At 42.3% G+C, this 13,960-nt stretch overlaps 1 protein-coding gene across 1 annotated transcript; it reads right to left on the bottom strand.

Annotated features, from left to right (window-relative positions):
- Positions 1-300: 300 nt before the first annotated feature.
- drd4a (dopamine receptor D4a) lies at positions 301-12,427 on the bottom strand. The gene is given in 5 exon segments (XM_079346547.1): positions 301-774; positions 2,238-2,809; positions 7,645-7,757; positions 11,593-11,870; positions 11,873-12,427. Coding segments are annotated over 5 exon segments (1,227 nt in total). The 5' UTR covers positions 11,919-12,427; the 3' UTR covers positions 301-556.
- Between the last annotated feature and the right edge of the window lie 1,533 nt (positions 12,428-13,960).

Raw genomic sequence — 13,960 nt, forward strand, 5'->3', positions numbered from 1 at the left:
AAAAAAACCTCTCTGAGACTGGCTGAATTTCTTGTTGCTCTATTTAACTTTCTAAACATTTTTTAAATCGATTTTTGGAAGGTGTGAATCGATTTTAAGGCTGAGAAGAGAAGAATCTCGACTTTGTTTTTCCCACCTCTTTCCCAGTTAACTGCATGTTCCAGTATGTGTGAGCACTAAGATATGCAGCCCACCCTGGATAACTGGAATAGTCTTGGATTTAGGGAGTCTGACTCTCGCCACCCTGTGACGAACGCAAAGAGCACAAACACAAACTTCTTAACAAGCCAATTGTTTATAAAAAAACCCTCTTTATTCGGATAAGGAAGAAAGTCATCATATAAAATGCTTCCTTGTCAGTTGTGTAATGTCGATATGTTACTGATCCTCTGAACGCTTCGCTCCGCAGACTGCGGCGTCTTCACAGCAAACATGAAGCTAAAACAAAGTCTGCAGCCGTCACATGTAGAAAAATAAAATCCTCACGAAGGCATGAAACACGAGCGATGAGCAGAGACTAAAGACTACCAGCTGGAGGGGCGAGGGGGGCGGGGCCTCAGCGGGTGTTCTTGGAGCAGCAGCCTTTAAGGAACTTCTTGAAAAAGTTTCTGAACTCGGTGTTAAAGACGGTGTAGATGATGGGGTTGATGGCGCTGTTGAGATAGCCGAGCCACGTCACCACGCTCATCACGGCCGGCGGGACGTTGCAGTCCCGACAGCGAGCTCGCATCGTGTGCAGGACAAAGAAAGGAGTCCAGCAGAACAGGAAGACACCTGCAGAAGGAGGGAGAGCGAGATGAATCACAGATCAGGTGAGTCCGGTACTTCACGTTTACTTCGCTTCGTCCAATCGCCAAGAAGAGATAAAAACCAATGTGGTCAATCTCTGGAAGACGCCATTTTAAATTGCTAAAAATATACAGCAGAAATGAACGTTTATCGCCTCACAGCTTTTGTCTCAATGGTTGCAATTATCGTCCACAGCAAACTTTAAACCACAGCGTTGTCTCAAAATGTACAAATTTTGCAACGACAGTCGGAGTCCTCCCTGATGGGGCCCCGTCTGATATCACTCACTCTCAAAGCCCTGCTGAGTGTCGCGTGCGTTTGTTGCTCTGAGAATAATATCTTAAAGCTTTCGAGGCTGCGGGTGGACGCCTCGGTGGTGGGCGGCAGAGCCGAGGGAAACACCGGAAATCTTGCAGCTTAGATGGGAGGATGTGTGTGTGTGTGTGTGTGTGTTTGGAGTCCACTCTAGATAATTAAGAGACTTGGTTGAGAGCAGACGAGTCACGCCACTTGCTTTCCCTTGCAGACACTAATCCTGTGATGGCACAGACTGTTTTTGGAGCACTTTGGGGGTTCGGTATCGTACTTATGGATTAGCAAGGGACCTAATTGGACCTCTTTATATGTGGTAGCTGTTAATCCGTGCCATTTACTGTTCACCCTACGTGGTGACGTAATCTGTTCACGGAGGAGACGCCTTAAAAGGTTCGCTCTCTGGTTGGGCTGAAAGTTGCATTATTTTGTTTGTTTAGTTGAATACTCCTCTGTGATTGGTCAGATTAAATGTCAAGGCACAGTTCCCACAGCTGTTTAACCTTCTTTGGTTAAAACTTGTCGGATGATCAGAACAGGATTTAAATGCATGCAAACTATTTTTAAAGCCTTTTTTTTTTTCTTCTCAGGTTTTCTCTGAATACTTCCACGAGCCAAACGCTGAGTTCACCTCTCGAGCCTTTAGGTGAGCAGTCGCAGATTAATGAAGAACTCCCTGCACACTGAAAATTGTGTCTCACCAGCTTTGCGTAATAATTGGATTTCAGATTAAGGAGCTGCAGGATTAGCTACTGTGTGCTAAAGGGAAGCACTTCTGCGCATTAGAACCAACACCGGCTGCTATTAATAGTTCTACCTTTTGTTACAGTGGCTCTGAACAGACAGATCAGAGGTCAGGCATCCAAACACCAGATATATATTATCAAAGAAGTTCATTTAAATGTTTGGGAAATAATCTTCCAAGTGTGACCACCTGGGCTTTCGTTTGTACCGTTGTGTTTTGGAGGTCAAGTGAAATAGAAGGTGAAACTTCAGCTGCCCTTGTGTTGAAGTTAACGAGACATTTTATATTTCAGCCTCCCTCCAGGTCCAGGTCTTTTTCTAATGAAGATCATTACGAGGAGCGTTTGTTTAGATCTGAAAATCTGCTCTGCAAGTCGCATAAAAAAACTCACCCACGACCACGGGCAGCACCTTCATGGCCTTCCTCTCTCGGCTGTTGATCTTCGCCGTCTTCCTCCTTCGAGGTTCAGGGTTGAACTTGATCTCTGCTAAGCTAACTGTCCGCACGGGGCCGTCGATGTACTCCGTCTGGTTCGAGGGTCGATCCTGATCCTCTGGTGTGTCCGTAAGTTCCCGCTCTATGATGGGCGGGAGCGGCGGCGGCAAAGAGGCCAGCGGCGGCAGCGAAGCGGCGGCCTCCTGCAGTTTGCGGCAAGCTTGGATGCTGTTCCTCAGTTTGGCTTTGCGCGCCTCCTCCCAGCGCCGCAGGCCTCGAAACATGCCGCAGTACAGGAACAGCATGATGGGACAGGGGATGAAGAAGGAGCACACGGACGAGTACAGGACGTAGTCGTCGTTCTCTAGTTTACACTCCGTGGGGTCGCGACCCGGCACGTTGTTGATGCCGAACATGACGGGCGACGCCACCGCCAGAGCCAGAATCCAGGTGGCCGATAAAAGCACCGTCTGACGCAGGTCCACGTGCTTCCTGTTGTAGTTCAGAGGGATCAACACGGCGATGAACCTGAAACAGATTTCACACATTTTTATTCCCAAAATGACATCGCTGACCACTTCAACAAACATATGAATTATTCCCCTTATAAAAGAGTTTCCTTTAACAACCAGATATTTTAATTATAATTTAAAACATTTAACTTGAAATCAAATTTAAAAATATAAAAAAAACAAAAAAACAATACAAGTCTTCAAAATATTCTTAACTTTTGCACTGCTAGTCACTCATCCTTTATTCAATTTAAAATTTCTAAATTTTCGGGGAAATTCTTTTAGACTTTTTTTAAAGAGGAGAGGATTTTTTTTTCGAGAGGGGTTGAGGAAAGTTTGAAATTTGAGAAACAGACTGGAATTTCCATCAGAGTTTTTAACCTAATAATAATGAAGCGAACATTTCCTCCGCTGACTTTTATTCAGCACTGATAAATGTTGTGAAGCTTTGTCGGGAATCTTCATGAATTTTTAAGGAATCTTCCTTTAATCAGGGAAACATTTCAAGCACATTTTTATAAAATTCGCAGAACATTTAGTAATGTTTTTATTTTTTTTGCTGTTTTTTTTTACTTTCACCTGAAATTTCTGAAAATGTCCTGTCAAGAATTTCAACCAAATATTCACAGAAAACTTTTCCATAGATGTGTAATAAGTGCTGAGAAACGTCAGTAGGTGTTACTCAATCGTTAGACAGAGCAGCGTGTGTGAAGCCTGAGAGGTGAAACTCAGGGCAACAAAAAAGCCTGTTAATCACTCAGTGCTGCTTAAAGCTCACAGGCCAGTTTCTCCACTCGACTTTATGCCACAGCTTTCTCACAGCCTGAAGACGCTCATGTATTCAACACCAAACGGATGCAAAGCTTTAAAGAACAAAGTGAAAGCGGTACGAGACATTTTCAAAAACTCAATTAATTATCAACACATCCTCACGAATAACAAAAAAGACAGAAAAGTTTATTTATAGAAAAAACTTAGACAATTACTCCTGATTAAAAACCAGATTTTAAAAGTGTATTACCTTTAAAGGCTGAATATTATTATTATTATTGTTATTATTATTATTATTACTATTATTATTATTATTGTTGTTGTTGTTATTATTATTATTATTGTTATTATTAGAATTATTATTATTATTATTACTATTATTATTATTATTACTATTATTGTTATTATTATTATTACTATTATTATTACTATTATTATTATTTTATGATTTATTTTTGGGCTTTTTGTGTCTTTATTGGAGAGATAGGAAAGTGGACAGAGATTGAAATCAGAGAGAGAAAGCGAGGATTGATATACGGGAAAGGAACCACAGGCTGGATTCGAACCCGACCCGCATGCGTTGAGGACTACAGACGCCACTTAGACGTTTCTAGAGGGGTGATGATGGCGTGTTTTAGCCAGAATACGACTGAAGGAGAACCATATCGTACGATGCATATCCCACTTGAATCTTTTTTTTTTAGTCTTTCTTTATTGAACTTTGCAGATAAGAACGAAATGTCATTGCATTGGCTCGTTATACTGAAGGATAAAAAAACAGCATTTGGATGTTAATGAGCACTTGTCTGTCGCTCTCTGTCTCACAGATTTGTGCTGGTGAAACAGGAAGTTAAGCTGAGGGATGAAGAAAACGTTTGCTTTGGTTTTAAAATCTGCTTTGAAAGTTGCATCATCTTTTTGACTAAAATAAACAGAGTGCAGAAAGGCGCTCTAGTCCGTGTTTGTTTGTTATTTCTGAGAAAGGTGTGAAAAAGCTGCAAAGAGCTTTTGTGATCTGTAACAGACTGCAGCCAACAAGTCCAAGAAAGTCTTTGATGCTGATCAGACGATTGATTCAACATTCAGTTTAGTGTCGCATCCATCATAAAAAAAGCATACATAAGATCAACGTGCCGTTCTTCTCAAATCCGTCAAATTTTTTAAAAAACCCAGACATTTAAGCATAAAAACAAAAACAAGATAATTGCAAAAAAAAACAACCCTAATGTTACAATTCTAAAAACTTTCTAATTGGATTTAAAAGATGAAGGTTGCCTGTGTTGTATCTAACACAGAAGGGTTGTGTGACTGTGTGAGAAACATAACTTCATGTTTCTGCTTTTTTTTTTTTTTTTGACTTAAAAACAGAGTGACTTTGACCTGACGACCTTTGATGAAAATCAATCTGAATTTTGTAAGGATTTGAGTTTTTTTTCTTCCTCTGGATGGTTTGACTGTTTTTTCAGTTATTTGTCTAATAATGCCTCCACTGAGTGAAAAGTGGTGTCTCGACATTGTTAGCAGATATCTGAGTTTAAAGATCAACCTGAAAATGAATCATTGAGAAAAACAAGCATTTTTTCTTTTTTTCTTGAATGACATAAATGGAGTTCATCCTGTGAAGAGGATGGATCGTCTCTTCAGATGTTTCAGATATCTGGTATTATGATCCTGAAGCCCTGACCTTATCTCAAGATGCTTTGTTATATAATATTTACAGAGATCCAACGTTAAAGGCGCAGTACGTAGACTCTCAATCAAAACGTTAACAAGAGATGACGTCAAGGCTGGCGGGGAATCATGGGAGTTCTCTCTGCTCCTCGACCGCCCATAAAAACCACCTGAGGAAGAGAATATGGTTACAGACGAGCTAATGTATCCGAGTATAATTTACGTGACGTTTTTATTACCGCTTTCTATGCAGCGGTCTTTGACGTAACATCCGGTGTTTCCACGGCAACGGTAAACATATCATGTTTGCTATCATGGCAGCCGCAACGATAAGACACGACCTGCTCGCACCGATTTCTCTCTCTCTCTCTTTGAGAACTGTTGGAAATATTTGAGGTGACGTAAGAACTCAACAAAAAAATATAAAATTTTTTATTAATTTAAAATTTGAATGTAAACGTTGTTGTATGATGTTTAATTAGCAAAGTAACGAGGGGCGAGGAAACACTTCCTTTAAGAAGCAGAAACTTCGAGCTCGTGTTGACGACTATAAAGACAATAGTTTCATATAATTTATGTTTTCACATCTTCTGCAAACAAAACATGAAGAATTAAGGAAAAATTGGGAATCTGTTTAAAAAAATCTGTTAAAGAATAAATTTAAAAAAAAGAAATGCAATAAAACAAATGATTAAATGCGTAATATAAACCCAAAATATCCAGACACACGATCATGTTAATAATTTCAATTCTCCGAGGATGAGCACGCGCTTATTTTTCCCGTCTTGTATAAATCTTCCTAACCTCAATCTTGACAGAATCAGAGCACTCTTTCTTCTTCAGCGTTCCCGAAGGAATCCCACTCCAACTGTTTTTTATTTTTTTTGGGACTGGAGACACTTTGACCTTTCGCAGCTCCAGAGAATCACAAGTGGAACTGATCTCGTTTAAGACTCCTTCCAGTAATTATTCTAAAATCGGTAGTTAATCATGTCGTTAGTTTCACTTTTGATTGACAGGCGAGAATATCTGCCGTGACGGCTCTTTATCGAATCCTTCATGTGAACAGATTGTGAGGCGCGAATGTCTGTTTTAAAATGAGAAGATGGACAACAATAAAAAACTGTTAAAAAGACGAATTCGCCTCGACAACGTTCAACAAAACAAGTGATCTTTTTGACTTTCAGGATCAAATATAAAAATTACCGTCCCTTCATTCAGAAACCATCAACCCTGATGTCATTGCTCCTTTTCGGGGAAGCTGGTCATCTTTCAGTTTGTTGTAAAAACGTTAAACCTGCCCGGAGACCAGAAGATTTCCCCCTTCAGCAGCAGGTGGAGGACTCTCTGCAGACCTTTAGGATCTGTTTCCAGTCCGCTCTGTTGAATAATTCAGACTCTGTCGTCCAGCTTAACCTCTAACTGCTGCCGGCTGCCTCAAAAAGCTTCGGATCATCACCATCAGTCCACGTTAGCCTCACTGCCCCCGCCACTCTTTGATGTAATCATATTTTCCGAGAGTTGGGACGTCAGATTGAGGATTTTTTTAGCTCCGATTTTCATCCTTCAACATCATCTGAGAGTCTGGATAATCTTATTTAGTGAAAACGTACGAGCAAAGAGCGAGGGCCGACAGTTCATCACCGCAGACTCGTCTCTCTTTTGGGGCTCTAAAATTTGCTTGATTTTTCTTCTTGTGCAGCTTTTACAGGAAACAGACGAAGCTAATGTGCTGTTTTTTCAGTGTGATTTGTTTTGTGACGGTCTGACCCTGAGCGCCTTCGGATGGAGACCTGAAAGTCTCGGCAGGAGGCCCCGCTCATGTTTGATTAATAAGCTGGTTGTTTCTGGACGGCCCTGACCTCGGGGTGATTAAATCTGTGGTTACGCCGCTTGGCGTCTGAGTTATGGCTGAATATTTGGCCTCATGCTTTTAATCAAGTGCACAGACTTTCCTCTGATATCCCTGCAGGAGTTTATTATTGAAGCTTTCTCACAGCAGCAGCAGAAAGCTGCTCAAACTAGGATCAATGTTGGAGATGCTTTTGAAACATGGAGAGAGGTTAGAACGCAGAAAGCTTTACAGACCGACGCAGAGCTGGCTAAACACTGAAGCTACAGCGTTTAGCCAGTGTTTAGCTGGCTGAAGCTACAGCGTTTAGCCAGTGTTTAGCTGGCTGAAGCTTCAGTGTTTAGCCAGTGTTTAGCTGGCTGAAGCTTCAGTGTTTAGCTCAAGCTTCAGTGTTTAGCCAGCTTTAGAATTTGGACTGCAGTACACGTTTGAAACACTAGGTGTCAGAGTGTCATACTGCTCCTTTAAAGCTATTTAAAGCGACACAAAAATAAAAAACCAAACAAAAAGAAAAGAAAGGAGTCGTGCTGAACAGATGTGTGCAGCTGAGCGCTGACCTGTCGATGCTGATGGCACAGAGGTTGAAGATGGAGGCGGTGCACAGCATCACGTCCATCGTCATCAGACAGTCACAGACGGTGGTGCTGAGGGTCCAAACGCCGCCCTCGAACTGAAACACACAGAAACACGTCGGGTATGTTTACTTTCACACGAAACTTCACAGACGTTCGGTCCAAACGTGATCCTTTCTCTCTTTTCTCTCTCTGTGTTTTTCGAGTCTTTTGTCCTTTTGATTCGACCTGTAAGATGTAAGAAATGTATTTTCACAGCTTTGTCTTGGCCTGCAGACAAGTCCCACTGAAGAACACAAACAAAAACAAGTAGAAGACAAACAATGTCCCACAGCTATCAGAAGTCCCAGTTCAGCTAAAACAGCAGGGATCGGGCTTCTCCCAAGGTGAGCACTTCTGCACCTCAGTGTGTTATTGTATTGTCGAGGACACGACACACTTACATGGTGTGGACTCAAACTGAGCATGGTTTGTGCTGTCTCAGTGTGAGAGTGCACAACTTTAACCTTCACTTCATAAAGGGATTCTTTATCCAATATCTTTCTTTTTCCTTTATCGTAACAAAAGTAACAAACGAAAGAGTAACAGGAATTTTTTTTTTTTTATCATCACAAATAAAAAAACACTTTGCTTTGTATCTGTATAAATGGGCGCGTCTCTATTTCTTAAACATATGAGACAGTTAGTTTGGATCAGATCGACCAGCCTGAGCGATGTGTTTGTATTCATCCAACAAAAACAGCTTCCATAACAAAACGGAGGTGTGAGGGTAAAATCTGTGATGGAGAAATAAACTGACACGCCAAAAAAAGACACCACAAAGTTTGACCCCCTTCTTATTGTTTTCATTGTTTTCCCTCCGGTCCATTGTTGATGAGGGGCCTCACAAAACAGACTGTGTGGTGGGACACAAAGACTGACTGTTTCAGGAAATACACCGTACCCAACAAACGTTAATTTATTACATGTTCCTGTTTCCTGTTGAGTTCCAGTTAAAACATGTTGATAAAAAGTTTTAAAAAAAACGGTGAAATAAAAAGTGAAATAAACAAGGTATGACCTAAGTGGTTCTGAGTCTGCTCAGTAATGTGACATAAGGGGGCGGGGCTTCTTCAGAAGGTCAGCTGAAGTTCAGATGCGGCTTAAAGGGACAGTACACACATTTTAAATCAAACTTCTGAATAACGTGCAGAAGTTTAAACACTGATGGATTGATAGAAAAAATAAACAAATTAAACAATCGAATCCATACAAAACATACAGTTAAAAAACTATAAACAACAATAACAAAGTATTTTAGTAGAGCTTATCTATAAGTACAACAAAAACGTAATGAATGTGAGAGGAGAACGGAGGGGTGGTTTAACGCTGGTGCTCAAGGGAGACATCTGCCGGATCAGAGAGTCGGACGTTCTTCCTTTAAATGACGAGCGTGGGCTCGTGTCTCGAGTCCTGGCTGCAGCTGTGAGACAGACACGCTGAGTTCATTATCAATGTGAAGCTTTGTTCTGTGTTCTGTGTTGATTGAGGCAGCAGCCTTTCTTCACTCAGGTGTCTCAGTGAACAGGAGAAACCAAGGGCACGGTTCCACTCCTCATATTTTCTGGTCTTTGTTTCAGTAGTTGTGACGCGTGTTGTCTTTTCATTTTCAGCCTTCGAGTCCTCTCACAACATGTGCAAGTGCAAAACCACCGGTGGGTCTAGAGTCTGTTGGAGCCCCAGGAAATAAATATATTCATCCCCATTATGTCTGCCGTTGTCCTGACGATTATTCCTCTGCGTCCTTTTCTTCCTGTTTTGTCTCCTTGAGACGGATCATCACTTTTCTTTGTGTTGACTTTCATTAATGCTTAGCAAGGCAACGACAGGGAGCGCTGTCAGATGGGGCCTTTCCTCCTGTCACTGCACAGTTTGCACAGTTTGGGTGACTGTGGTTAAAAGTTTGAGAGCCATCAGGGCCCCCAAGTGGTCCGGGGCCCCGAGCAGCCGTCTATTGACAAGCTCTCTGCAAAACAGTATGCAGTGTTTTTATTTAGCCTTTCTGCACCCCTGCCTGTCATAACATCGGGCCCCCTCAGGGTCCACGGGCCCCTACTCTGGAAATCAGTGGTCTGTGTGAAATTCAGTATTTTCATTATTGTCTTGCAGGCTGATTGGATGATATCATTAATAATGCAGGTTGAGATAAAACAAGGACATCCTCACACTTCGGTTCGTGAAGTGACTCCTCTCTGCAGGTCGTCTCGTGACCTCACTGCGACGCGATCATAATCCAAAAAGTTTCTCTGAGTAAATCTCCGTCCTTTAATTCATCCATATGTTTTTCATACACACATTTAAACACCGTTTTTCTTCATTGCTGGAGGAGAACTTGGATGTTTCACGCCTATGCATGGACGGCCCATAAGGGGGGATAAAAGAGAAAGCTTTCAGGGGCCCGGTCACATGGGGGGGAAAAACCCTAAAAAGGTCCATTCTCATATTAAGCAACAGTTTAATCTAATAGGCACCATTACATCTTAAAGCAACAAAAACACATCTTATGTATCTTTGCACTCCCTCTTCTTATAATGATTTAAAGTCACCGAGCGGCCGCTGTTCGAGGAACCTGCACGATGTGAGGATTTAAATCAGAACCTGGGAGGGTTCCTTTGTTTTGCAGACGGGCCTGCATGCACCTCTGAGACAAAACACGGCTGACAGCAAAGTTAAATCTTGTCCGTATATTAAACTACTAAATGAACGTTTCTCTTCCTCTTATCTCTCCCTCTTTTTTCCAGACTTTTCTAATCATTTGAACGATCTCGTTTTTCTTTTACTCTCTCCTGCAGGACGATTTAAGATCTTAAAAACGATCAAAATGTCACAAGACCTGAGCATCAGATATCGACAACAACCTGAGTCGAGTCACGTCATTTCAAAATACCTTAAAAACCTCCACATGTACCACGATGATTGAAAGGGAATAACTGATCAGAAGCTTTCATGGTTTAAACTCGTCTTAACTCAAAGTCCAGAATGAAAAACATTCATCCACCCATCTATTATTTATACCAGTGTTCCTGTTTTGGATCCCAGCCGGTCAATCACAGGTTGTCTTTGTGTTCTTATTTCTAACCCTAAATAAACCCTTAAATTCTCTCTTAAAGTGCACTTTTTTATTTATTTATTTAATCATTATATCATTAAAAAAAACTGAAATAAGCTAAACTGTCAAACACTCTGCATGTGAAGTGATGAATCAGTGATGGGTCGGAGCTGTTGATGCAGATTGACAGTCAGCTGAATAAAATGTCACACAGTCAGTGGAGCCTGAAGAAGGGGGTCAACTTTAAATTGTCCCCCAACATGAACTTTTAATGAATCGATTGGAGGACAAACAAAAATGACTCCTCTTGCATTTTTAGTTCGCCTTGAAAAATTGTATTTGCACATTATCACTTTTAGAGTGAACACATTGTTATGGATTTAACACCAGGAGCAGGTTTTTTAACTGGTCAACAGACTAAAGGTGGAGATGCCTCACATTAGTGACACACACGTGATGTTGAGGGGATGAGTTACAAAGCAACGCATTATTGAGCTATCTCTGATTGATCTGTTATAGTTACATAATGCTTTCATTCATTAAGGGGTCTCTGATGAGGCTACAAACTAAGATTGGGCCTTGTCACACTTTTCACAGTTCCAAGGGGAGAAAGTTTTCAGGAGTAGAATTAAAAAGGGAAAGTTTTGATCATCAACCCTGCAGAGATCTGCTTCTGGACTCCAAATCTTAAGAAGGTCTTTAAGGGGGGCCCCGTCTACACTTTGGGGTTCTGTGAGGATGTGGATGCTGCTGTAAACTGAACGTGTCAAGTAAAAAAAAAAAATAATAATAATCGCCAGTTCTCAACCTAATTTGTTCTCAGATTGTGTTCCGGTTGATCTCACCTCGGAGTAGACGAAGAGCGGCAGCACGAGCACCGCGAGCATCAGGTCCGCCACGGCCAGGCTGACGATGAAGTAGTTGGTGGTGGTCTTTAAAGCCTTCTCGGTGAACACGCTAAGACACACCAGCATGTTCCCGCAGATGATCACCACGATCAGCAGCACCCCGAACACCAGCGCCGGCAGGTTGTGTTCCCTCGCCACCGCCTCAGGGGCTACCGCTGCCGCTGCCGCTGCCGCCGCCGCGCTCAGGTTCACCGCCATCTCTGCCGCGGCTCCTCCGCTCCGTCCCGGTCCGAGCCACAGCAGCGCGGCCAGCGGGATCTCATGAAGGCCGGGCCAGACCCTGTTCCCCGCACTGCAACATCGTCTTGGGGACTCAAACTCTACAGTTGAGCTCCAAGGCGCTCCGGTGCGCACTTTACGCAGAGAAACAGCGCGTAAAACTTGGATGGAAACAGGTGAAGTTTGGTCTTCCTCACAAATTCTAACGCATATTAGCTCATGATTATTTAAAAGGATGCAGAAAAAGTGTCGGCTTTGCTCTGTAGAAAGGACTCTTTAAGCCATGAAGAAGGAAAAGGAGCAAGAGCGCGTTTAAATCCTCAAAGCGTTGGAAAGTTGAGGAGATCCATGTCTCCTCGGTTGAATCAACGAGCACAGTTTATTGAGTTGGCGACCATCCGGAGCGTCTCTGGGGTCAGATCGCGGTGAGTGTGTCGGACTGCGGGTGGTTTCAGCTCCGGTGTGTTTACCTGCCGCCTGCTAAAAGGCCACCGGGGCAAAATTAGCCGATTAAAGCCGCTTATCAGCTGCGCTTTAGGGAGCGTGTCCTTCAGTCCTTGAGCTCCAGCAGGAGACAGTCTGTCCACCTATCTGTCTGTCTGACCGCTTGAGTGTTTGTGTATCAGAGAGAGAGAGAGAGAGAGAGAGAGAGAGAGAGAGAGAGAGAGAGAGAGAGAGAGAGAGAGAGAGAGAGAGAGAGAGGAGCGACCGCTGCAGAAAATATCAACAGTTTTATTGAAGAGGTAATAGATTTTAAAGGACAGTAAATGTCACAGAGAAGAAAAACGACATATAAAATGCCATAGAACAGTTTTGATCAAATCAATGTCAAGAATCATCTGATATTTTCCTTTAAATTTTCCATTATTTCCCCAATAAGGATGCATTTTAAAAATTCATTTTAAAGGTCAAATATTCTGTAAAACAAACTCCTCCATGTGTCTGTCTACAAACCCCCCAATGATGACGTCTTCTGCCTGCTCAAACAGGCCGTTTGGAGATTTTCCCTTCATGACATCACAAAGGGCAGTAGCCCCTCCCCCAGGTGGGTGACACTCCCACAGCTAGGTGTTTGTTCTGCCCTCTGAGTCTGCCTTCTCACCGTAAACAATAGGACATGGAGCCAGAAAGCAGCGAGTACACCCGAGCCCTTCCAGAGAGGGGGCGTGGTCAGACACAGCTCATTTACATATTTAAAGGTACAGACACAGAAACAGCCTGTTGTGAGCAGGGCTGAAATAGAGGGGTTTATAGACATGAAGAAATACAGGATCAGAGTGGATTTACAACAACACACTTCACACACATGATGAAGAGGAGCTCTGACACTTATTTACACTGGTTGAAAAGGTGAATATGACGTATGGTAACTTTCAATGACAGAGTCGAAGAATTGACGCCATGAAGGAGAAGAGAAAGTCCAGCACAGACATTTATTTTTTTAGTTGCCAAAGATTAAGCTTCAAGTTAATTTTCCAAATTGTTGGATCTTTTGGAGTAATTTAGGGAGAAACTATTCTTTCGTGGTTGAACTATAATCTCACAGTCAGGTTTGAGACATTTTATTCAGATCTGACCAAAAGTGGTGAAAAGTGTCTGTATAGGAACAACAGCTAAGAGAAAAGTTTGTCTGCATGAGATTTCTTGCAGTGTGGAGCGATCTGAGCTGAGGGCCACCGGAGCAGAGAGGAGGAATCCCCCCCCCAGACAGAAACCTGCAGGGATCCTCATTCAGAGTCAACATCTAGACTATACGTCAGCAGAGGCAGAATAAGAATCTCAAACTAACGTTGAACAGATTCTTTTTGTGGGATCACTACTCATCTTTAAATGGCACACTATCAGTGTTGTGATTTTCTCAGGAGGAGCCTTTTGTCAAATCTAGCCAGGGGAAAAAAACAATTTTTGATTTCCAGTTTAATCACTTTTACTGCTTCGACTCCCATAAAACACTCCACTGGAAATGTATTAAAAGGGTGAATATAATCAGTTAACCAAGTTGTCAACAGAAGGCTATAAATAGTCCTGAGAGTGATGGAGGTCAATAAATCCTTGGCGGAGTCAGCTCAGTCAGACCGACTGCTGG

This window comes from Symphodus melops (genome assembly GCF_947650265.1).
Source record: "Symphodus melops genome assembly, chromosome: 6".
Classification (NCBI taxonomy): Eukaryota; Metazoa; Chordata; class Actinopteri; order Labriformes; family Labridae; genus Symphodus; species Symphodus melops.